The sequence below is a fragment of the Anoplopoma fimbria genome, chromosome 4 (genome assembly GCF_027596085.1).
Source record: "Anoplopoma fimbria isolate UVic2021 breed Golden Eagle Sablefish chromosome 4, Afim_UVic_2022, whole genome shotgun sequence".
NCBI lineage: Eukaryota > Metazoa > Chordata > Actinopteri > Perciformes > Anoplopomatidae > Anoplopoma > Anoplopoma fimbria.
Window position 1 is genome coordinate 19021285 of NC_072452.1, and position 20964 is coordinate 19042248.

Genomic DNA, 20964 nt, shown 5'->3' on the forward strand with positions numbered 1-20964 from the left:
TCTGCAGTATATTTTCATAATAACTCTTGAAAATGGATACAGTTGGATAGCTGAGAGCTGCGTTATTCCACAAAAGCGACACTCTGACTTCATTTCGACTTGATTTGATCGCAACAACAATGTACAAATGTACAGACTGGCCTCGGTCTGCAGAGGTCTCCCACAGTCTGAGTGAGAAACACTGGCAGGGGGAACTGGACCACTTAGACACAAAAATAGAGAAACAGAATCGCTGTACATGTTTAGTTGGAGCAGTAACGCCGCACGGTCCATTTTTTTTCCCTTCCGAACCGACTGGTCCTCCCATCTGCTTGGTACTAGGAAGGTCTTCAGCACGCTCCCCTGCAGTCTTTAGTGTCCATTGTTGAGCAGATGAAGGAGCAACAACAGAAGGCTGAAGGCAGCTTGAAGCAATAAGCTGGGAGGTGAAGCAGAGTTTGAGAGGCTGTTGGATGAAAGGGTGGACTGGCCCACTAGTAGTTCATTTCCCAGGGCCTGGCAGGGAGAGAAAGGAGATCATTTTAGTTTTTTGGATAGTCCAATCTCGATCATCTGCTAATATTAAAGTGGGTTATTATCATAACTCACTGTGGAAAAGCAGGCGGGGGATAATTTGTGTCAGGGTTAATTTCAGTGCTGAAGGTCAGGATTAAAAACAGGGCAAAGGTAACAGTCTGACTACACAATGTTTGTGTTTTATGAGATGGTCTCTGTGTAAGATTAGACGAACATAGTCATAAACTCTTGCCACGTCTTGGCCGAGAAACATGGCTATACACATTGGACCTTGAAGAATCATTGCCTGCTGTACATAGGTGGTCGTTAAAGTGCCAAGGATGAACCTCACTGTTCCTATGAATGTGTACAAGGGCTGGGCGATTTGACCAACATCTTTTATCCTGATTTAGGTCATTCATATATCGAGACTGATATATATATATATCACGATATAGCATGTTTTATGGTAATTCAATAAATACATTACCTATTGTATACTCTGTGAATTTAATACTTGTCAAATGAAAAGTACTGAATTTTTTATTTTATTTTGCAAAGCAAACATAACCTTCTTAAGTGGAACTTGTAGAGAAGTAGTACTTCCAGCTCTGCACTGATTATGTTTTCATGAATACACACAAATCTAGAGTAATCAGAGTAAGACCATAGTTTGCTTTGACTACACGTGGGTATTCCCAAATGCAGAATTCCTATTCATTTCAGATTTTTGGAGAAATTCAAGTTATATTGTGCTTGTTATTATCAATTTAGACAACGTAATCATGTATGATGATATCTTGATATATGATTTGTCACAATATGATCCCATTGAAAGCAGCTAAATTATCACGTTATATTATCGACCAGCCCTAATGTATTTGTGTATTGGACGTGCAAATCTTAGTGAGGCTAAGGTTAATATAGGTGCTTGCATGAAAATGTTGTTATTAAAGGCTAAACGCCAGCAAACATGGATTGAAGACAGAATATTTTGTTTGATAAAGATATGTTATGAATATGGAAATGATAACATGTATCTTTTTTCAATAAATTTTGACTTTTGGGCTAAGAAGTCTGCTACCGACTCATCCACAAACTGCAGCCAGATCAAAACTCCACCGCGGTGAGCTGTGGACCCTCAATCAACGGGGCTTTTGCAAAGGCAGCAAAATATAAACGTGACAGTCAAATGTGGTGAGACTGTACGAGGGCAGCTACTACCAGTAGGTTAAACTTATTGGTTGATCTCAGCCTGCCCTTGTGTTAGATGGTGCTCACTGTCTACACATTATGCGTCTTTCTCCCCAGCTATATCGTTTATTTTATTAAAATCAATATCGGCAGTATGGGAATTTCAGCATAGCCCAATGTGAGTTGGAAGTTCAGCAGGTTAAGTAGTATTATGAAAAAAGACACAATGGCAGACAACAGCTCGTGCCACTATTAGGAACACAGAGAAAAAATGACAGAAGAAAATAGAAAAAAAACATCAATTTACACTGGAATTGTCAAATCCTTCAAACAGAAGTCCATCATAAGTAATTTGAAAAAAATATAATCATCACATAATAAATCCAACCATAGAGACAATAATAGCTGCAAACCTGTGTTGGTATTATTGTATCCAGAATGTTCTTCATAGTTTCTATGGTGTCTGGTTGAGATGTGGTGCTGCTGTTTTCTCTGCTGCTGTGGCTGGGACTGGGAGTACTGGACTGGCTGACAGTCGGCTGCTGGTCTGATTCACTTCCAAACGCCATAAGGGCATTCCCTGAAACAATTGACATAGCAATTTAAAAAACATAACGACAGTCATCAAACTTCCGCAACATCTTTCTTTCTGTACAAGTTCCACTCATGTCTAATTAAATCATGACAGATGCCTCGGGTTCTGAACTGTACATTTTTCATGATAGGGGTTTGCTGGGCCAGAGCTAGTTTGGATTTGGTCAGCAGAGGCGAGAGAGAGGAAAAAAAGAAAACAGAAAATACTCAGTATTCTCTTCAAGTAGCCTATCCAAACTGCACCTGCCTCTCCACATCGACCTCATTAACTCGTAGACCGTTGGCACTGGCCAAACAACTCTGAGACCTCTCTCTGTATCTTTTCTGCGCCGGGCGCTCGAGGAAAGACCGGCCAAAGATTCATCTCGCCGCACACACCAAGCAAAGATACTCATTGTGTGTCAATGATGGATATGTGCTCGCTGAGGTCAATTATAGGGACCATTAATTATTCACACTCCAGAGCAGAGGTCATAATAGACATGGAAAAGAGAGAATGAGCATCAGGAAACAAGGCTGAAGACGCAATAAACTACAAGACATTCATGTTGAGTAACTGGATTAAGGCTGATTTTACACTAGGGCTGTAACGGATCTCAAAACTCATGGTCCAGATCGTGTCACAGTTTTGAGACACGGATATAACTTTTAGAGATTCTCTGATCACGTTTATGCCAATTGCCAGATTGTTTTTTGTTGTTTTTTTCTTATTTGTCTTGTATACAAGGCTCCAGACTGTTTCTTTTTCACCAGAGACCCGGAAGATTTGTTCTGTTTTCTTTTTGGTAGACCAAAAAGTGAATTTTGAACCCTGACCAAATTTGTTATGACTTTGCTGTTTGCCTGACGTTGCATCCAGTGACATCAGTCAATATTAATAGTACCTTCTAAACAATTTAGAAGCAATATTATGTTTATTAGTAGCTTTAATGATAAGTCAGTAAGGACCCCAGGTATGAAGGAATGGCTGTCAATACCAACGCAGTTAAGGGTTAAAACAGAGGAATTACTGTCAACAATAATCAGCATTTTCTGAAGTTTTTACGAGTTAGCTCTCTAACTTTGTTCAATTGTTTAAAAAAAGAGCAGGAGATTCAATAATTAGACAATGAACTAACAATCAAAGAGCCATCTAACTTATAATTCACTAAGAAGTGACTGAACACCCTGGTGGAAATACCAAGGAAACAGCATGAAGCAAATGATTAATATCAAGAGAAGATAAAGTGAGTGAGTAAACGGGGAGAAACAGCGAGACACACTAAGAGAGAGTGAGATAGAGGGCATGCTGTTAAATCGACATACATCTCACTCTGCTGCTGTTTGAGCATGCTGGGAAACATCTGTCTCGCTGCATCCCAGCGGCTTTGTCCTGTCTATCACTGAACTTATTTACTTTTTATTTTCATATCAACTTTATCCCCTGTTGCCGTTGTTATGAGTGCAAATTATTCTGATTAGGGAACACAGTTTCTGTATTTCGTGTCATAATTAAATTACTCTGGCTGTGTAGGGAAATGATGTGAAACCATAGAAATCCAAACAAGCACCTGAGGTATTTGTGGAACAGTACTTGTTTCAGCTCTACTGTGATGGGATTTTCTTTAAAATCCTTGTTAATAGTCCAACGCTCTGCTGTATTCACACTGAAATACTGAAAGCGACCATATGCTTACTTTTTCATCTCAGGTTATGTAATCTAAGGCTTAAACACAAAAAGCAGCTTGATGCCTCATATTTCTAGTCTGGACAACATCTATAAATGGCACAAAATTGGGCTTAAAGGAACAGTTTGACATTTATTACAACTCCTGGCCAAGAAATGGTCACATAACCGTCCTGTTAAACTGCAATTTATCCCATTGTGCACTTTGGTTTTGTATGGATTAAACATATAAAATATATATTGTTAATAAATTAGTATAAGGGATTCTGGTAGGTGGATTTTGTTACTTTTGGATCAAGCCAGTCTAGCTGTTTCCATTAGATTCCAGTCTTTATGCTAAGCTTGGCTAACTGGGTTATTTGCATAAAAATCACACTTCAGATGATAATAAATGCATGATTATATTTGTATATAAATATATGCTTTGTTTGAATAATTCCTTGTTTTAATTATGTATTATGAGCTGCTTAGAGCTAATGTTAAGAAGTTAAACGGGTCATAACTCCCTCTAATATCTTTATTATATTGCTGTGAAAACATATCCTTCAAACAACTGTATTTATTCAAGTTCATTCAACTTAAATTTTGCAAGATTACATTTGAACACTTCACGATAAGGTTATAATTTACCTCGGCCCAGAACAATTTTTTACTAAATAAAGCTTGAACGAATCATCACAACTCATTGCAACTACTGTTCTGTCAGCCAAGGAAGACTGTGCAGCCCATCGGCTGCTAAGAGCTAACATTAATCAGCTTTCCTTTTGCTAAATTTCAAAACAAATCATTTTTTTTAATCGCAAAGTAGCAGTACTCGTGAGATAAATAGGTGCGTCCACTCTTTTTTCCCCTGTGCATGGGCTTTGGCCCCAAACAAACTGAAACATGATGCAGTATGTGTATGTCGTTAGGTCATTCATGCGATTCAAAGGTAACTGACAACTAGGATGACACACATGCAAGTTGTAATTAAATACTGAATTGTAAAATATAACTGTGTGATAGTGTGATAACATTTGTGATCTGAATAGACTGTAAAATACTATATAAATGCAATTCTGACTTTAGACAAACGTATAAATGGCAGGAATCTCATGATGCAGTTTGTGTCCTTGGAGCTGAATAAAAACTGTATTTTACAGTACAATTTGAAATATTTGGTATCTCAATGCTGATGATCTAGTTTTCCTGTCGAGACTTTTTTGAATGGTCAGTAACTGAAACATAACAGCTTTTTCCCCTGAACTGATAATCAGGACACTAAAATAGCAGTCACATATTTACCTCCAATACCCCTAAACAAACACAACCCCTACCCCAAAAACCTGTGTTGGTACGTTCCAGTACACTCACGGAGACAGATGTTGTCATTGAAGAATCCCAGGAAATGATCACAGTCTTCTCTCCGGCTCCCGCTGGCCGAGCAGGAGCACCACGGAGCCACACTGGACGTTGAGTTGTCGACATAGTTTGGAGTTATTGTGCTTCCTGCAGAGAGAGAGAGCGCACCAGGCCTCAATCAGTATTAAATATTCATTCTCCTTTGGAGTTGTTGCACCGTAATGCTCTATTATCTGACACTAATGGAACCTGTATTGCCTATACTGACCTGATGCACAGGGTTAATACTATTCTAATGCTGTTCTATTGGACTGGCACTGACTCGTCTGATACAATAGAGAGAGTCTGGTGAATGTACTCCAGTTTTCTCTTTTTTTAGGTCACAGTCATGATCTCTGGTGTTGAGATTTCTTTTTCTGTGGCTGTTTTTTCCCCTTCGACACAGTGGAGGTGGGATTTCAAGTGCTTTAATAAATACAACACAGGAATGAAAATGCCAAGTTTGTGTTTGTGCTGAGGGGCACCATTTGAGGTTCTTGAAATGCATTAGGTTAGCTTCTCTCTCCAGAGTGAGGAAAATAAGTGGATGTTCTTTTTTCTTTTACGGACCATTATAAAACACACCTCACATTGTGTAAAGAGCCTCTGTGTTGTGAGATTTATTTTTATGCTCCTTTATCTTAATGCTGTTGAACTTTTGTCTTGTGGTTTAGAATTAGAAGTTTAATTGTATCCTCCCAGTCACTCTAGCCAGCTTTCACTCATTCCTGCCTCTTTGGTGCTGCACAGTTTGTCCCTTTCCTTCTCCAACACAGCATATGGTGCATAACTTCCTTTTAAATCTCTTTCTTTTTCCATCTGTTCATTTCATTTTTCCCTTTACTTTATAAGTGTTTCCGCTCTGTGCATCATCTCTCAGGTGTACACCTACCTATGAGCCCTGTGTAGGCGAGGAGACAGGCTCCATAGTTCCCTTGCTTGCAGCCATTGGCAGACGTTTCGGAGGGTTCGCAGTCATACTGGAACTGTGCCATGCGAGACCTAGAAAAGCAAACGGCACTAGTTAGCAACAACATGAACCCTCCCTCTATTGTTATATCAAAGAAAGTTTGCTGGTTCCTTTTTTTTAATATACATTATTTCTGCTCTAACTTTTGCCCCCTCTGACATTAAGAAATATTGTTGGACGTGGCGAAGACTGAAAGCATTGGACTGTAATGTGAAAGTGATAGAAAGAGTAATATATTTCATCCACCAGACCTGGGATCGTTAGTAAAGCCCTCTGAGTGTAATGGGGCTGTGAAAAATAATGGCCATGACCAGAGATAGCAATGAGCGATAACTCTGATCCATCTGGCTCTTTATCTGTGCTAAATATTTAATGTGTTATTCCAAGAGGCTCTCTGGGGGGTTCTAACCAATGGTGGTAGAAAGCTTTAGGGTAAAACAGTGGGCCGTTTTGTTGATTGGTTGGCTGTTTATTTGGTTTCAAAAACAGCACTAGTCCAAATATGTATGGTGCGTATATTTAATACCTATATCCATGGAGTACTTATATACACTGGGAGTAGTTAAACATTGGCTTTGCTGATTTGGGATACTTTGAGAAAGTAATTAGTTAATTAAGGCCAACAAAACTGGGGATTATTATTATATTGCAGCAATATGTTATCGTACACATAAGAGACTAAATTGCTAAATGAGAAATAACTTTAATATCGTTTATAGACATGAGATAAAGACTGCGTTTGAAACAAATGGGAGCCAATTAAAAGTGTTCTTTCTAACCTGCACACATAGTCGGCGTTGCAGATCCTCATCTGTGTAATGCAGTTGGGTTTTTCCGCGCTTTCATAAGAGCAACTGGGTACAATGGTCTGCCTTCGACGCTCCGCGCATGCTTTGTCCGTACACGGGCAGAAGAGCAGTTCGTGCGTGTAGTCGGCGGGGACGCGGTCAAAGAACCTGCGCAGAGCCTTATTGCATTTGGGCCGGTTGCACAGGCCGGACTTGGCTGTGGGTTTGATGCAAGCTGAGACATATTCTGTGCGGAGCTTCTGGCACAAGTCGTCCACGTTGCAAGCCTTGGCCGCATCCAGGCAGCGATTCACAGTTGTCATGCCAACATCTGAGTCTGTGGATAGAAGTAAGGTCAAAGACGAGCGTGGATATCAGTGGGAAATAATACAGACAGAGCAAAAAAGCTTTTCTGTTTATGTGATTAAGCGCTTAAGTGACCTGTGGTATGTACTCAGTTTATTAATTCAACATGCTGAGATGTTTCTTGTTTTGTTAGAGGTTAAGTGTTGAGATCGGTATCTTGGAATTAAAGATCAGCTTCAAAGTGGAAGTGTCTCTGAATAAACAAAGGAGGCTCATTTCCTCAGGAACAGAACAATAAATTGATTATTAGGAGAGGAGTGTGGTTTCTATTTCTATGCTTTGAAAAAGAGACTGACTTCTAGAAAATGAAAATAAGGACACAAGTATGACCCAGTGGGCTTCTTTGCATTATTCTAATGCTAGCACAGAACCAGGGCCACGTCACTACACCCTACTGATCAAACATATCATGATGGCTGCCTACGTCAACTGTTATCCTACTATTTGACAATTTTCAGAAGTACAGACTGCATTGTGGTATTCTGCTGAGTGATGTCTGTATCTTGAAAATCAGATCCGTTGACATATGTAACTTGAGTCAAGCTAGTGCTATGTGACCTGCAAACGAGAACATCAAGACAACTTCCTGTCCTTTTATTGCTGCAGTGAATAAAGCAGGCCTGAATTTATGAATAGTCATGTTTGGTGGGAGAGTGAACCCTGGTCCTCCGTGTGGCAACTTCTGAATGGACCTTTTGTATCCATAATGCCTGGGAAATGAGCAACAGGCTGACCTGTTTGAGCTTCAGGAATGAGTCATCAGTTTATTTTCTGCAGTGTGTTTATAGTTTTGTAACATTGATGGGGGTTCTGGTCAGATTGGTAGATGGATATATAGCTTGCATATGCAAAGAAATCCTGTAGTGCAAGTTATAGCCATGAACAAAAATATATATAATTACGTTAAAACATTTATGTTCCCTTACCTTTATTTTAACCGAACTTAATGTTATTTTCCTTGCTTGAAAGGTTTACCTTAAGTAAACCTTTCACATATAAACAAAAAAAGCATATCTAGTTATGTTGTTGTAATTTATAACTGGGTTTGTAATATTTATATCCACAAGATTTAATATGCTTTTCAGAGTTTGTGTATGTTTTAATTCTATGAGATTGCATTTTCTTTGAGCCGACGGCTATAAGAAACAATTTAGGATTTGAGGATATTCTATTATTATAAGTTAGTTGTTTAGAAAAGGGCCTGCATCAATATTCATTGACAGTCATGCAAATGAATAAGGATGCCATCCAACAATATCATTCTGGATGCTGGAAATGTGTTCAGATAAATGAAATATTTGTGTAACTGTGCCTTAAAAACAGAAGGGACCTCTATGTGCTTTGGGCTTGCTTCCAGGGGAATTACAGTCGAGTCATGCATTCGTGCTCGAACAGAAGTTCCTCAAAGGGTAAAATTGTATAAAATAAGGTGAAACTTAATGAAGGTCAGTGAACTTGCCAGCTGTAATAGAGGCCAAGCGGACATAGTCGTAATCCCTATGCACCGTCTCGTAGGGATAACTCTCCACCAGGTTGAGCCCTGAAAGAATAATAGAAACATTGGTGTGAAGGTTGGATCATCACAACTCATTGAATTCATTCACAAACTATATGAAACCATAATTATCTCATGTTATGTATTTGTTTTAACCCCTTGAGACTCCAGTCGACTAAATGATCATTTATACACAGATAAAAGTCTGCCTTTTTCTTCATTTGTCATCTGTATTATTTTAACAACTTTTGGTTCTTCAGCTACTAAATGAGAATAAAACAAAAGTTCTAATTTATACACATTGACTTGTACAAAATTCAAGTTTTTTTTGCAGTATAGACAGCTGCTACTCCGTATGCACTGACCATGTATGATGGACTGATGAAGGCTCCAGTAGATGCTCAAGCAGTTCTTCTCCTTCTTCATGCCCCGTTTACACTGGCAGCCATGCAAGGGGCTGGACAGCAGGGCGGACACTGCGTTGGCACACTGGCTCCTGGCCCCGGGCCCCAGCTTCACGCTGCCATTGCCCGCCACACACTGACGCAAAGTGCGCAGACGTGGACTACAAGTCTCGTCGCTCGAGCATGAATCTCCAGCGACCAAGCAGTCTCTGCCGGCCAGTATTACCTCCAACAGAGCTGTGAGAGAGAAAATCAGAGCATAACAGAAAGCAGAAATATGAGGGGGATTTGAGATGGCAGTTGAGGTGTAATGATGAGACGGAAAATAAAGAATTAAGGAGAAGTCTGCTGAAGTCTGGCACAAATAAGACAGGAAGAGAGCAGAAAGTGTTGTATGGGGATTTTAAGCATTAAGTTAAATCAGCTGGGTGGCTTATTGTGTAAATCTGATAATCCGTGATTGCACAGTTGCGACTGTCTTGCAAGTATCATTACATTACATTACAGTCATTTAGCAGACGCTTTTATCCAAAGCGACTTACAGGAAGTGTATTCAACATAGGTATTCAAGAGAACTACTAGTCACCAGAAGTCATAAGTGCATCTCTTTTCTTAAACAAGCATCTTAAAGCATAAACCAGAGCAAAAGTATTGTGCAGAGGCAAAATACTACGAAAACAATAATTGCAACAGACGAATACAATAAGTGCTACAAACTACTACGAATAGGATAAGTGCAGTAAACGAATACGAATACAATAAGTGCAGCGAACTGATACGAATGCAATAAGTGCTACGAGGAAGGCTCAGGGTATTATAGCACTCCTCTCATAACAACTTGAGATCATGCATCTTAACTTTGGTGAAACTCGGGAAGGGAATCCAACATATTATGTGTGATGGACTGTCTTCAGTCCACTATTTTCAGGATAAGGGCCAGGCATGAAAGATTTACTGTTTAGTTTGTATTTCATGGTTTTAGGCACAGTAGCAGAGTAGCTCTAGCGATGGCAATGTCTATCTGTCTGTCCACCTCTTTGTTCTACACAAAGATAAACCCAGCAACTACTGGGTGAATTGCCATGGAATTTAGACATTCATTGTCCCCAGAGGAGGAATCCTTGTGTCTTTCGTGATACCCTGACTTTTATGTAGTACCAACAATTTACATTTATGTTTTTTCCATCAGGTCAGCGTTTGTACGTGTTTATTACCAGAATACCATAGACATGTAAAACTAAAGACATTCCCATCAAATGTACTTTGTATTTAGTGCTAATTAGAAAAATTAGGAAGTAAAATGAGCTGATAAATAATAAGTGGCTGCATTTACATAGCGTTTTTATCCAAATGGCTTTACAATTTGCCTCTCAATCAACCATTCACATACACTCACACACTGATGGTAGTGAGCTACCATGCAAGGTGCTGGCCTGACCATCGGGGGTAATTTAGGGTTCAGTGTCTTGTGGACAGGAGGAGCTGGGGACCCAACCACCAACCCCATGGACTACCGGTTCTACCTCCTGAGCCACAGCTGCCTTAGCTAGTGGTTTGTAAAGTAGAATAAAGAAAAGCCCTTCACACCCATTAAGTCAAAACTATTTAACCAAATATTTCACAAGGAGAAGAAAGTGAGTCTTGATATAGTTAAAAGTTTGGAGAAAGGAATGAATACAGTCCTCTCTCTTTGCATTTAAAAACAGACTATTGTATAAAGCAGATCAACTGATTTGTCTGTGGTGCATTATTTTCTCCACGCTCATTTTTCTTTTTATCAAGATTTCTTTTTTAACCTTAACTCTATGAAAACAGTGTTTGTATGAGCTGTGTAATCATATCATCTTAAACAATAACCTCTATTAAATTGATAATAACTTGGCTCAAAATGCTTCGTGACTATGCATTATCTCACAACTAGGCCTGCAGGCTGAATTTCAGGGACTATTTTTTCACTAACTTCTCGCAAGTTATGAAACCATGGATTTTCAATGCAAGCTGAATGTATTTGAGTGTCAGACGTATACAAATGCTAAACCGTGTTCTCAGTGATTCTTCTTATCTCGAGTGGTTTGACCCCTTCAGTTCATCTGCTAGTCTATTCAGCACGCCAGAAAACTTGAATATGTGTGTGTGTGTGTGTGTGTATCAAGTACAGAATGTACAGAGAACGAGTGAGAGACCCTTGGATACATTCATATGTTGCTATGGTGAAAAGCCAAGTACCATGTCAGTTTAACGAACTCGGTCTCGGTGAGCCAACATAACAGCTGGTGAGATGGGAGCTACTGGTTTTCTCGTGCATCGCTGGGCTTTGATGGCAGGATAAATACTTTGGGGGAACATGTGGTATAAAGAGAAAACTGAAATTTATGTTAAGTCATGTCTATACTAACTGAACTGGTAGTTGTAACATACTTGTTAGTAAAGTTATGGGGGATGAGAAAAGGAAATGCATTACGACGGCATTATATGATGTTATGGCTCTTTGATCTAGTATCTCGCAAACAGCCGACACATGGACGCATATTAATATTGAATTTAAATTTGATTAACTGCTGTGGCTTTCATATCCTGCCGTGTGTCTTGATTTTGTGTCAAGTTGTCACAGGCCATGTTTGTTTGAGTGAATAAAGCTCTCTACTCATATAGACACTGGGTTTACATCCTGAGTCCTGTCTGTTGTTAGGTTTAGGCAACAAAAGCGCTTTGGTTAAGGCAGGGAAAGATTGTGCTTTTGGTTAAATGTTGACGAGCATGCTGTGTGTTTTGATTTCCGCTAATGCTGAATATTTCTGTAATAACCCAGAACATGAAGTGGACTGATGGATGAATAAGAAACGACTCTATTGCAACCAGCTGGTAACAGTAATATGCAGCAATAGGAGCTCTTACTAAAACATAATTGTACTCATCAAGATGTTGACCCCAGGTGTAAAAATGTAAACAAATAGAAGTATACAATTTACATTGCAGAAGTTTTTGTCATAGAGTTCATAAGCCAAATAAAATACAGGCCTTTGCTGGAGTAAATTGCTGGGGAGATGGAGAATAAAAAAAAGAGCTGCCACTCTTCTTTTGAGTCTCTCCTCTCTTGCTCTCTTTGTAGGCTTTTTTTTAAATTATACCGTTACTGGGAAAAAAGGGAAAGGAAAGCAATTTTCTGTGTAGCCACGCTGTCAATTAGTGTTTGTTAAACATGACATGTTTACATCTTGTTTTACAGGATGTTTTACTTCTTATACGTATTTCCAATTAATTCAGAAAACGTCATGGTGCTTTTGCTACTCAAAAGTTTTCTGTAGAATTAAAAGTATGTTGTTTTTTGTTTACATTTGTGTTCTCAGGTTACTCTAAAAACATATTCCTAAGCATGACCCACAATAAGCCAGGAAGAGCCCATTATTCAAACACTTTAAACTCGTACCACCTCAGTTTTCTACCCTCATGTGGTTTTGATGTTAAATCATTCCATTTCATGCTGCTTTCATCTGCTCACATTCAAGGTATTTCTTGGGAAAATTGTCTCAGCTACTGTTTTGATCTTCAAATCACACAAACACAGCAATAAATCAACATATTTTCCGCTTTTTCAACAACATTCCATCAATATCATGTGCCTTTTTTAAAGGTGAATCTTTACTCAAACCCCACAGGTAAATTGTGTCTAACTCACATCAGGAGTTATTGAAGCTCTCATCCTCTATGCAGCACATGTCAGCTGGGAAAAAATAAATAAATAAGTAACCAACGCCAACGTCCGACCCAAGGCCAGATGGTCTGTTGCAAATTCAAGGCAGAGATCCCAGCCCCGTCCTGCTATGTGTGGCAGTTTGTGCTGCCTGGGCAGAAGCTGGAATAGACACCATACATCATGAATGCAAATGAGCCGCTTGATTTGACATTTCCAATAAGCCCGTCTCTATGTACCAGTGGGTTTAGCCAATTAACCATGTCAGTAATCAATGTGTTCTGAGGCTGAGTTAAGTCCTCAGTTTCCCTGCCACATAAATCACTGGCAGATTAGCTGATCAGTTACCCTTACGCACCGACTTAATGGTCCACTTCAGGAGAGATAAAATGGAAAATGAAACTTAATGAAGTCAGCTGGAATGTAACCCGAACTCCTATATACCTAAGCAGTGAGGCTGTGGAGGAAAATTGTAATTAATTGGTGCACTTAATGGGTATCACCTTTGTTTCAGTGCTCTTTAAAGGTGCATGATCCGAGATTGTCAGCATTTTGAGTGCCTCTAAACAGCTCTCAACGTGTAGACTGCGAGACGGTGACTCATAGCCAACGGTGCTAACAGCGTGAACAGTGCAAACGAAGGCGAATGTTCTGAGAGAGCTAACACTGTTTACCTGAGGGGGAACTAGAGGATGGCACTATGCTTCCTCAACAGTGCTGTTGGTCAGGATGGCGGCTGGTAACTACAAGATCTGGAAAAGATCTTGATAGTTGGATTAAAACTAGCAGCCCCACTTTAAAGTGAGAAGCCTCCGACAACAATATAAAGGAAGTTGGGTAAAACGACTCAATCCATTTTATATGTTTTTTGGCTGCTACTTCTGCATACTTTCAGCTAGAAAACTCAAACTTTCGAATGTCGTGATCATTTAAGAAATTATAGTAACAACTTTTACAACAATAAAACATTGATTTATGAGCTTTTAAGTTTATATGGTGAACTTGTTAGAAAACAGTTGCTCATTTACAATTCCAGTAGTAACAGAGCAGCATTATAATTAATTTGGAGTTGTGTTTCTGCCAAGTTTCTACTCAAAATCTCAACATCTGCCTCTCAATCCCCACTATGTTCACCAGGATTTCACTTACTTTTTTGGTTGCAGGTCTTGCCAAGTTCAACATTTAATGCCGAAGTTCTACATATTTAACATATGTTTTTGGTCACGAGTCTTGTACTTGTAACACTACTAGTCTTTCTTCAGTTAATGTTCCATTTGCCACCTATACTTCCCATTCTTATCAAGCAATTACGCAGTAAAAAAAGCCTTAATCACATATATTTTCTTTAAAAACTACTCTTTTCTAGTTTGTGTATCCTTTTGAGCCAAAAAAGGTTTTTGAGAGGAGAAAGACATGTATAGACTGGTAAATATGCTTCAGCATTTTAATTCACTTATGAAAAGTCATTAAAATGTAAAGGGTTAGAAGTGACACACTTTAATGAAAATCCAAAGAATATTAAATTTGGCTTTTTCTTTATTGAGCTCCTGCTGGTCACATTAAGCTTGTGAAGTATAACACTTTGACTTTGATAGAAAAGTGAAGTTCATCCTATTGTGAAAGTAATGTGTCCTTTTGTGTCCTATTTACATAGTTTGCTTTAGTTCTAGGAGCTCAACATTAAAGTTACTGGCATAAGTGAAAATAAAAAGTTCTTCCAGTGTCATTATTGCTGAGATGTAGCCTGTATTTTTCTGTGATAAATTGTTGCTGTCTGATACTCACGTCATTTGCTTTTATGGGACAAAATTAGCCATTTCAGATATCAAAGCAGAGTAGATTGAATTTGGCAAAATGAGACTGCAAAATATCCATCTGCATTCAAAATAAAGCAACGTCAGCTCCACTCATACTTCATGTTAGACATCAAACAAAGAGTGCACAAAGACCTAGAAGAGCACAGTAATTTAACTTCAAAGTATTGAAAAGAGAAGCACTTCAATCATACTATTTTAGATATGTGGTAGATGTACCTATTTTTTTTTTTTCTAAATCAGTTGATCCTTTTTCCAACAGAGGCAATTTTCAACCTGCACTAAGAGAAAATGACATATATGCCATATTAATGATTTACTTCGAACTCATAAGACAAAAACAGTTGTCACATTATCAAACAATCTCAGCAACAATCGCTCAGTCAGAGAAGCCTACATTAAAGGATTTTATTGGCAATGAATCGATATGCAGCTGTCAGAAAAGCCAAAAATCGTGATCATTACCCACAGTGAACCAAATTAGCAACTGCCACCTGCCAAATACAGGTACATGTTGGCTTTTGCAGATAAAAAATTCAGGTCACCTGCCACCATGACAGTTTTTCTTATATTAAGAAAATACTATTTTAAAAAAGCTATTACTAAATTAAAAATAGTGAACAGATTTAGGTAACTAAACACATTAACTGTCTCAGTGTTTACAGTTTGATACATTTCTACAAAGTGGTTAGAAGTGGAAGACAAACAAAGTGACTTGCAGGTGAGGGGAAAACTTATTTTTCTGAACCTGATTACCCACATATACATATATATCACTTCAAGTATGCAATACACAGTACCTAAAGCACAAGGCAGAAAATACCATCAAATGCAGGCAGTAAGAAACTCCAACAGAGGATGCTCTGTTGATGGAGGGACGATCAGGGGCATGAAGGATTCTGAAGTGAGAGAGTTTGTATTATAAAGATGGTAATTGATCATTGAAGAAGTCAGTTAGTCATCACTTGATCGCTCATCTATGGCTGCTTGAATCAAACAGGGAGTTTTGCTACTTAAACTATTCCAGTGGCTAGCTTAAATAGGCCAAATATATTAGCCTGTGAATCAACATCCTACCATATAACTTAGATCAACTCCTTCATTTTTGGAGCAAGGAAATGTTTTCATGAAGTTTATTAGGGTACACAACTATAGTACAGAACAAAAGGTTTATAATACATATTGACCATAAGACTAAATCATGAATTCTGTAACCTTCCTATTCTTTCTCTGTACATGTCCATCACAACATTTAAGTCATTATCCGAAAGATTTTCATTAAATTAAACCTTTTTTATACTATTTATGTTGACCTCTCTATAGTAGATATACTGGAAACAAGGCTACATTAATGTAATCACCGTTACTCTTTTAATTGTTTTCTCATTGGTATCAGCCTCATTGTTGGCTGTTGGCTCTGCCACAGTTGTATCAGAGCTGCTTTATTGCTAATTCAAACCAAAAATGTTCTGACTGCTGCTGTTTCATAGCAGAAGCTTCCAGCCGGGTCGGCTTTTATTGTGAAGCAGACGCAGAATGAACAATGTCATAGTCACCAAAGTTACCACTGACTGTGGCTGTTCATCAAAAATGCGTCCTTCAAAAAGATAATGGTCTTTTACAGAATGCAGGGAGTAACAGAACAAGAAAGAACAGCTATAGGACGTATCGAACTGAACTTGCTGTTACCACCAGTAACCAAGGGTGTTGTCAAATCAACCAGGATGGAAATCTTAAGGATTACAATTTTAATTCAGAGGTAAAACTGCACACAGAGAACGCCACAGAATCACATTCACACATACACACACTTAATCCCATTTGATTGAGCAGTCTTTTTAATGCACTGAAAACTTGTATTCCTGTAAATGACGTCTCACGTCTCTCAGATATCAGGTCCTGAATATTAACCACATTCCTCCACCTTCACCACCACCCTCGTCTTAATCAGTTGCTTTTCCTAGGAGGAGCTTTGGCCGGAGAGAATATGGCCCTCCAATAAATAGGAAGCTGAGCCTAAACTCCCCCTGATTTCCCCATCTCCAAACATGCAAACAAACGCTGCATAAGTGAATAAGTGACATTTCAGTTAATATCAACTGTACATAATTTCAGCCAGTTCCAAGCATTACCAGGCACTCGGCTCACAAAAACAAACAATATTGCATACGCCTGCTACTCTAAATCCACTGCAATGAATTGATAATAAACCCAATGTCACAGCGTTAACTCCCTCCGCTGCCTTGTTAATTATGTTGCATGCGCTTGCGTCTTGTAGTCGGAATGACAAATGCGCTCATTATTAATCTCTCTCCATGACTCAAGGCAGGAACATGATGTTGCCATGTTTTCACTATGTATTAACACAGGAATGTTTTCTTTTCAAAAGTGCCTTTCTCTTTCCTGTGTGTTATTTTTCAATTTTATTCTTGAATTTCACATTCTCTCTGTGCAGAAAAGTCCCCACAAACGTATAAATTGATCCCATAATGCAACAGCTGCTGTCTGGAAGGAGCGATTTGTAAACAAAAGATTATATGTGAACACACTGAAGATGGCGGTTGTTATTCGTGACTTGAATCGCTGATCAAGTGAGCACCTATTTCAGTCTGAGCTGGCTATTAACACCTAGAATCTGTGTGTGTGTGTGTGTGTCTGTGTGTGTGTGTGTGTGTGTCTGTGTCTGTGTGTGTGTGTGTGTGTGTGTGTGTGTGTGTGTGTGTGTGTGTGTGTGTTGTGTGTGTGTGTTCTCGTTAAATTGTCCATTTTGAAAACCAGTTTGAGCTTTAGTTCATAAATGAGAACCTTTGCAAAGGTAGGGAGGTATGTGGTTAAGAGGTTTGGGATTTAAAGGAGCATTAAGTGATTCATGACATTAATCAATCTCTTATCAGCGACAGCTTTGACAGGACTCAGGTGTTCAGTTAAAGGGTGCTTTCACACCTGTTGGGGAAAAACATGATATGTTGTTGAACTTTAGTTTTGGTCTGATTCCGCTTCAAACAGACTCTCCAAAGAACCAAGAATAGTATATATAATGTTATACTGACTGACAGCTTGTTGATTGGACAGTTTTGGCGATTTTTCAGCATAAACAGGAACCACATGGGGAAATCAAATTCTGGAGACTTTTATGCCTCTGATCTATATATTTATGTTCTTTAGTGTCATTAAGAGCTCACAAGGAAATAACTGATTAGCCTACTTTAAATGCAAATGACGCATGTTCTAAATAGTATTGGCTCATTCGCACTAAACACAAAGTTCAGCTGAGGCTGATTGGAATGTGATTAGTTTAGCAGGTATTTGTTATTAAGTATTGGACAAATTAAAATACTGAGCAGATGGTGGCAATAGATCAGGGGATCACTAGATTGACATTTAATCCTGAGAGGGAAATGAGTTTCTCTACCAAATGGCAATCCATCCAATAGTCATTGAAACATTTCACTCACACATTGAGATATTTAACAGGATCAGTAAAACAAGACCTTCTGGTGCTTCTAGATGAAACGTCAGGGGATCGCTAGTCATAAGGATTCATCCTCTGGGCAACAGGAATGTCTGCACAAATTTTCATAGCAATTAATCTAATAGTTGTTGAGATATTTCAGTCCGGATCAAAGTCGTGTACTGACAAGCGTTCCATAGAGACACAAACATATATATATATATTAAATCAATGATATTTTTTTAATTATAATTAATAATGACAGAATATCTAGAACAGTCTGGTAAGAAGGTCAAGAAGTTCTGAAAATGACATTGCTTTACTGTAATGCAGCCTTTATGGCCAGGAAAAGACAACACTACAACATTACGAAATCCAAAATCTAAGACGTTATCTAGTCTCATATCACCGTATATCGATTTAAGCCGACATACTGATGTTTTTTTTTTTTTAATAACAGGCTGATTAGAGTGGAATTGAATATTGGGACCTCTTTGAGTCTGTTTCACCTGTAATACATTGCCAAAGGCACATTTCTAAACTTTTAATTGCTTTTGTGTGCTCAACTTTATTGATTTTATTGTTGTCTTTTCCATCGTTAGCCTACATAATTTTATTTACGTGTTTGCGAAGCACTTTGTAAACTCATTTCAACAGGAGTGCTATAAACTAAATCACTATCATCAAATCAGCATCATTGCCTATTTGGTGTTTGATGATGATTATCGCTGTCTGATGATTTACAGGTGCATGTGTGATAAATTAATATGTGTGTGTGCAGTAAAAAGCTACAGATGCAGGTGTATTTATCAGAGGATTACTGCTCTGGTGCCGCAGGAGGATCCCATGAAACTGTGGTTCTTCTTGACTTATTTATTTTAATTGAATTACCTATAGACCAGTGAAGGACACAGATATATGTACGTACAATAGAGGAGGGCCATGTGACCTCAAATTTATATCACAGTATTTTGGGGGGGTTTTGCAGCCATGGTATTTAATCACGGTATTACAAAATTAAAAGGGATATTCCACTCAAAACAAGATTCTACCAATTTTCACTCTTTTGGCAATGTAAGGGAAAACAAATTAAGAAAATGTTGTTTTTTAAAATACAAATTTAGGTGTTTATTGGTTCTAAATAGAAATTAAAATAATGTTTAAGCCTTCTTGCAGTATGCCCCATAATGTAAATATTATGAGATTAATTCAGAGTTGAGTTGTGAGTGAATTGTTTTGCTGAGCTACCTGGATCTCATCCAAAATGAATTTTGAGAAAATATGTCAATGTTCTTTTTGGCTCTTTTCACCACAGCTTAAATGGGAATTATATCTGTGAAAACACATTTCATTAATCTGAGACAACAAATACACATTAAACACCCTACATGAGTTTAATGCATCCAGGTTGCTAAACACTGCTCAAAAGGAAACATTAGAAATGCCAGCTCTTGCTAAAACCAATCGCTCCAAGATTTATTAAAAAACGGATGTTGCACTGGTGAAAACATTGAAATTCAACCTAACTTGAAGAGAGGCTGACTAAAAATCGCAGCCGTCACCACATAGTTTTCTTTTCTCTGTTATTTTCTTTCTAAAGTGAAACAGAAGCAACCTCCTCAAACGATGTTTGTGTTCGTGTACTACAAAAGCCTCAATCGCTCCTCAGTTGGTTTCTAAAAGCTCTCTGAACCAACCTGAAGCTTATATCACTGACAGGCTGAAATAGTCTGGGGCCAAGTGGGAAACATTCAGTTTGGCACAACATCACCCACCTGCTGACACATAAAAACAACCTTACAACAAACCCACAGCGTGATTTGTTCCTGTCCAAGAAAGACCACAGGGCAAAGACTCTGTTGGAGTAGACTCACTGTTGTTCACCACAGTTCCTCGTAGCACATCTCAACTACACAGACAAAGAAAAAAATGTTCTCCCAACTGGGGAAAACACATGCACATGCAGTAGGACAAGACAGTTACATTAATATCAAGTGGCGACAGTTAAGAACATCTCTTTCAGTTCAAGTGAGTAAATAAAAAATGCTAAAAGTGTCTGCACACAGGCCTTCCTTATTATCACAGAATATAATAATAATAATAATAATTCATAAACCAGTAACTTCTTCTAAGTTTCTAAATTCAACTCTTCTTTACAGAGATTATTGCTCCAACTGTTTTTTTCTTTATCGATTAAGCTGCAGATAATTTTCTTGATTGTTTAGTCTATAAAATGTCAGAAAATAGTGAATAATTCCTATGACAATTCGTCGGAAACACAAGAACAGAACAAAGATATTCAGTATAATATTAAGATGTCTAAGAAAATATTCATATTTTTGAATCTTGAACCAATTAACGTTGGGGAACCAATTAATGTTGAGGAAAAGATTAAAATGTTGAGAAATAAAGATTAACTGGCTGTCTCACTCCCAGTGTCTCCTCTGTATACATCCCTTGTTGGAATATTGTTGGCTCATAGGACTGTACCAAATAGTTGGAAGCTTCAAACCGTTGTTCATAACGGTGACTTTCAAATTATTGAGTGTCCATTGCTAAACACTCACACTTTTTTGTGCGGCCACTTCGAGCACCACTAGCCGAAAAGCTCTGAACTTTTCAGAAAGGCGATGCGCTCCCCAGCACACTGCCGGCT

At 38.4% G+C, this 20964-nt stretch overlaps 1 protein-coding gene across 1 annotated transcript in view; it reads right to left on the reverse strand.

Moving 5' to 3' along the window:
- Window positions 1–351: 351 nt before the first annotated feature.
- Window positions 352–20964, reverse strand: part of gfra4b (GDNF family receptor alpha 4b) — a 60932-nt gene continuing 40319 nt past the window's right edge. The window contains exons 4-10 of the mRNA XM_054597129.1: window positions 9314–9589; window positions 8913–8993; window positions 7079–7424; window positions 6222–6331; window positions 5303–5437; window positions 2103–2269; window positions 352–495 (exon numbers count right to left, since the gene is read on the reverse strand). Coding sequence (XP_054453104.1) covers window positions 352–495; window positions 2103–2269; window positions 5303–5437; window positions 6222–6331; window positions 7079–7424; window positions 8913–8993; window positions 9314–9589 — 1259 coding nt within the window. The remainder of the gene's footprint in view (window positions 496–2102; window positions 2270–5302; window positions 5438–6221; window positions 6332–7078; window positions 7425–8912; window positions 8994–9313; window positions 9590–20964) is intronic.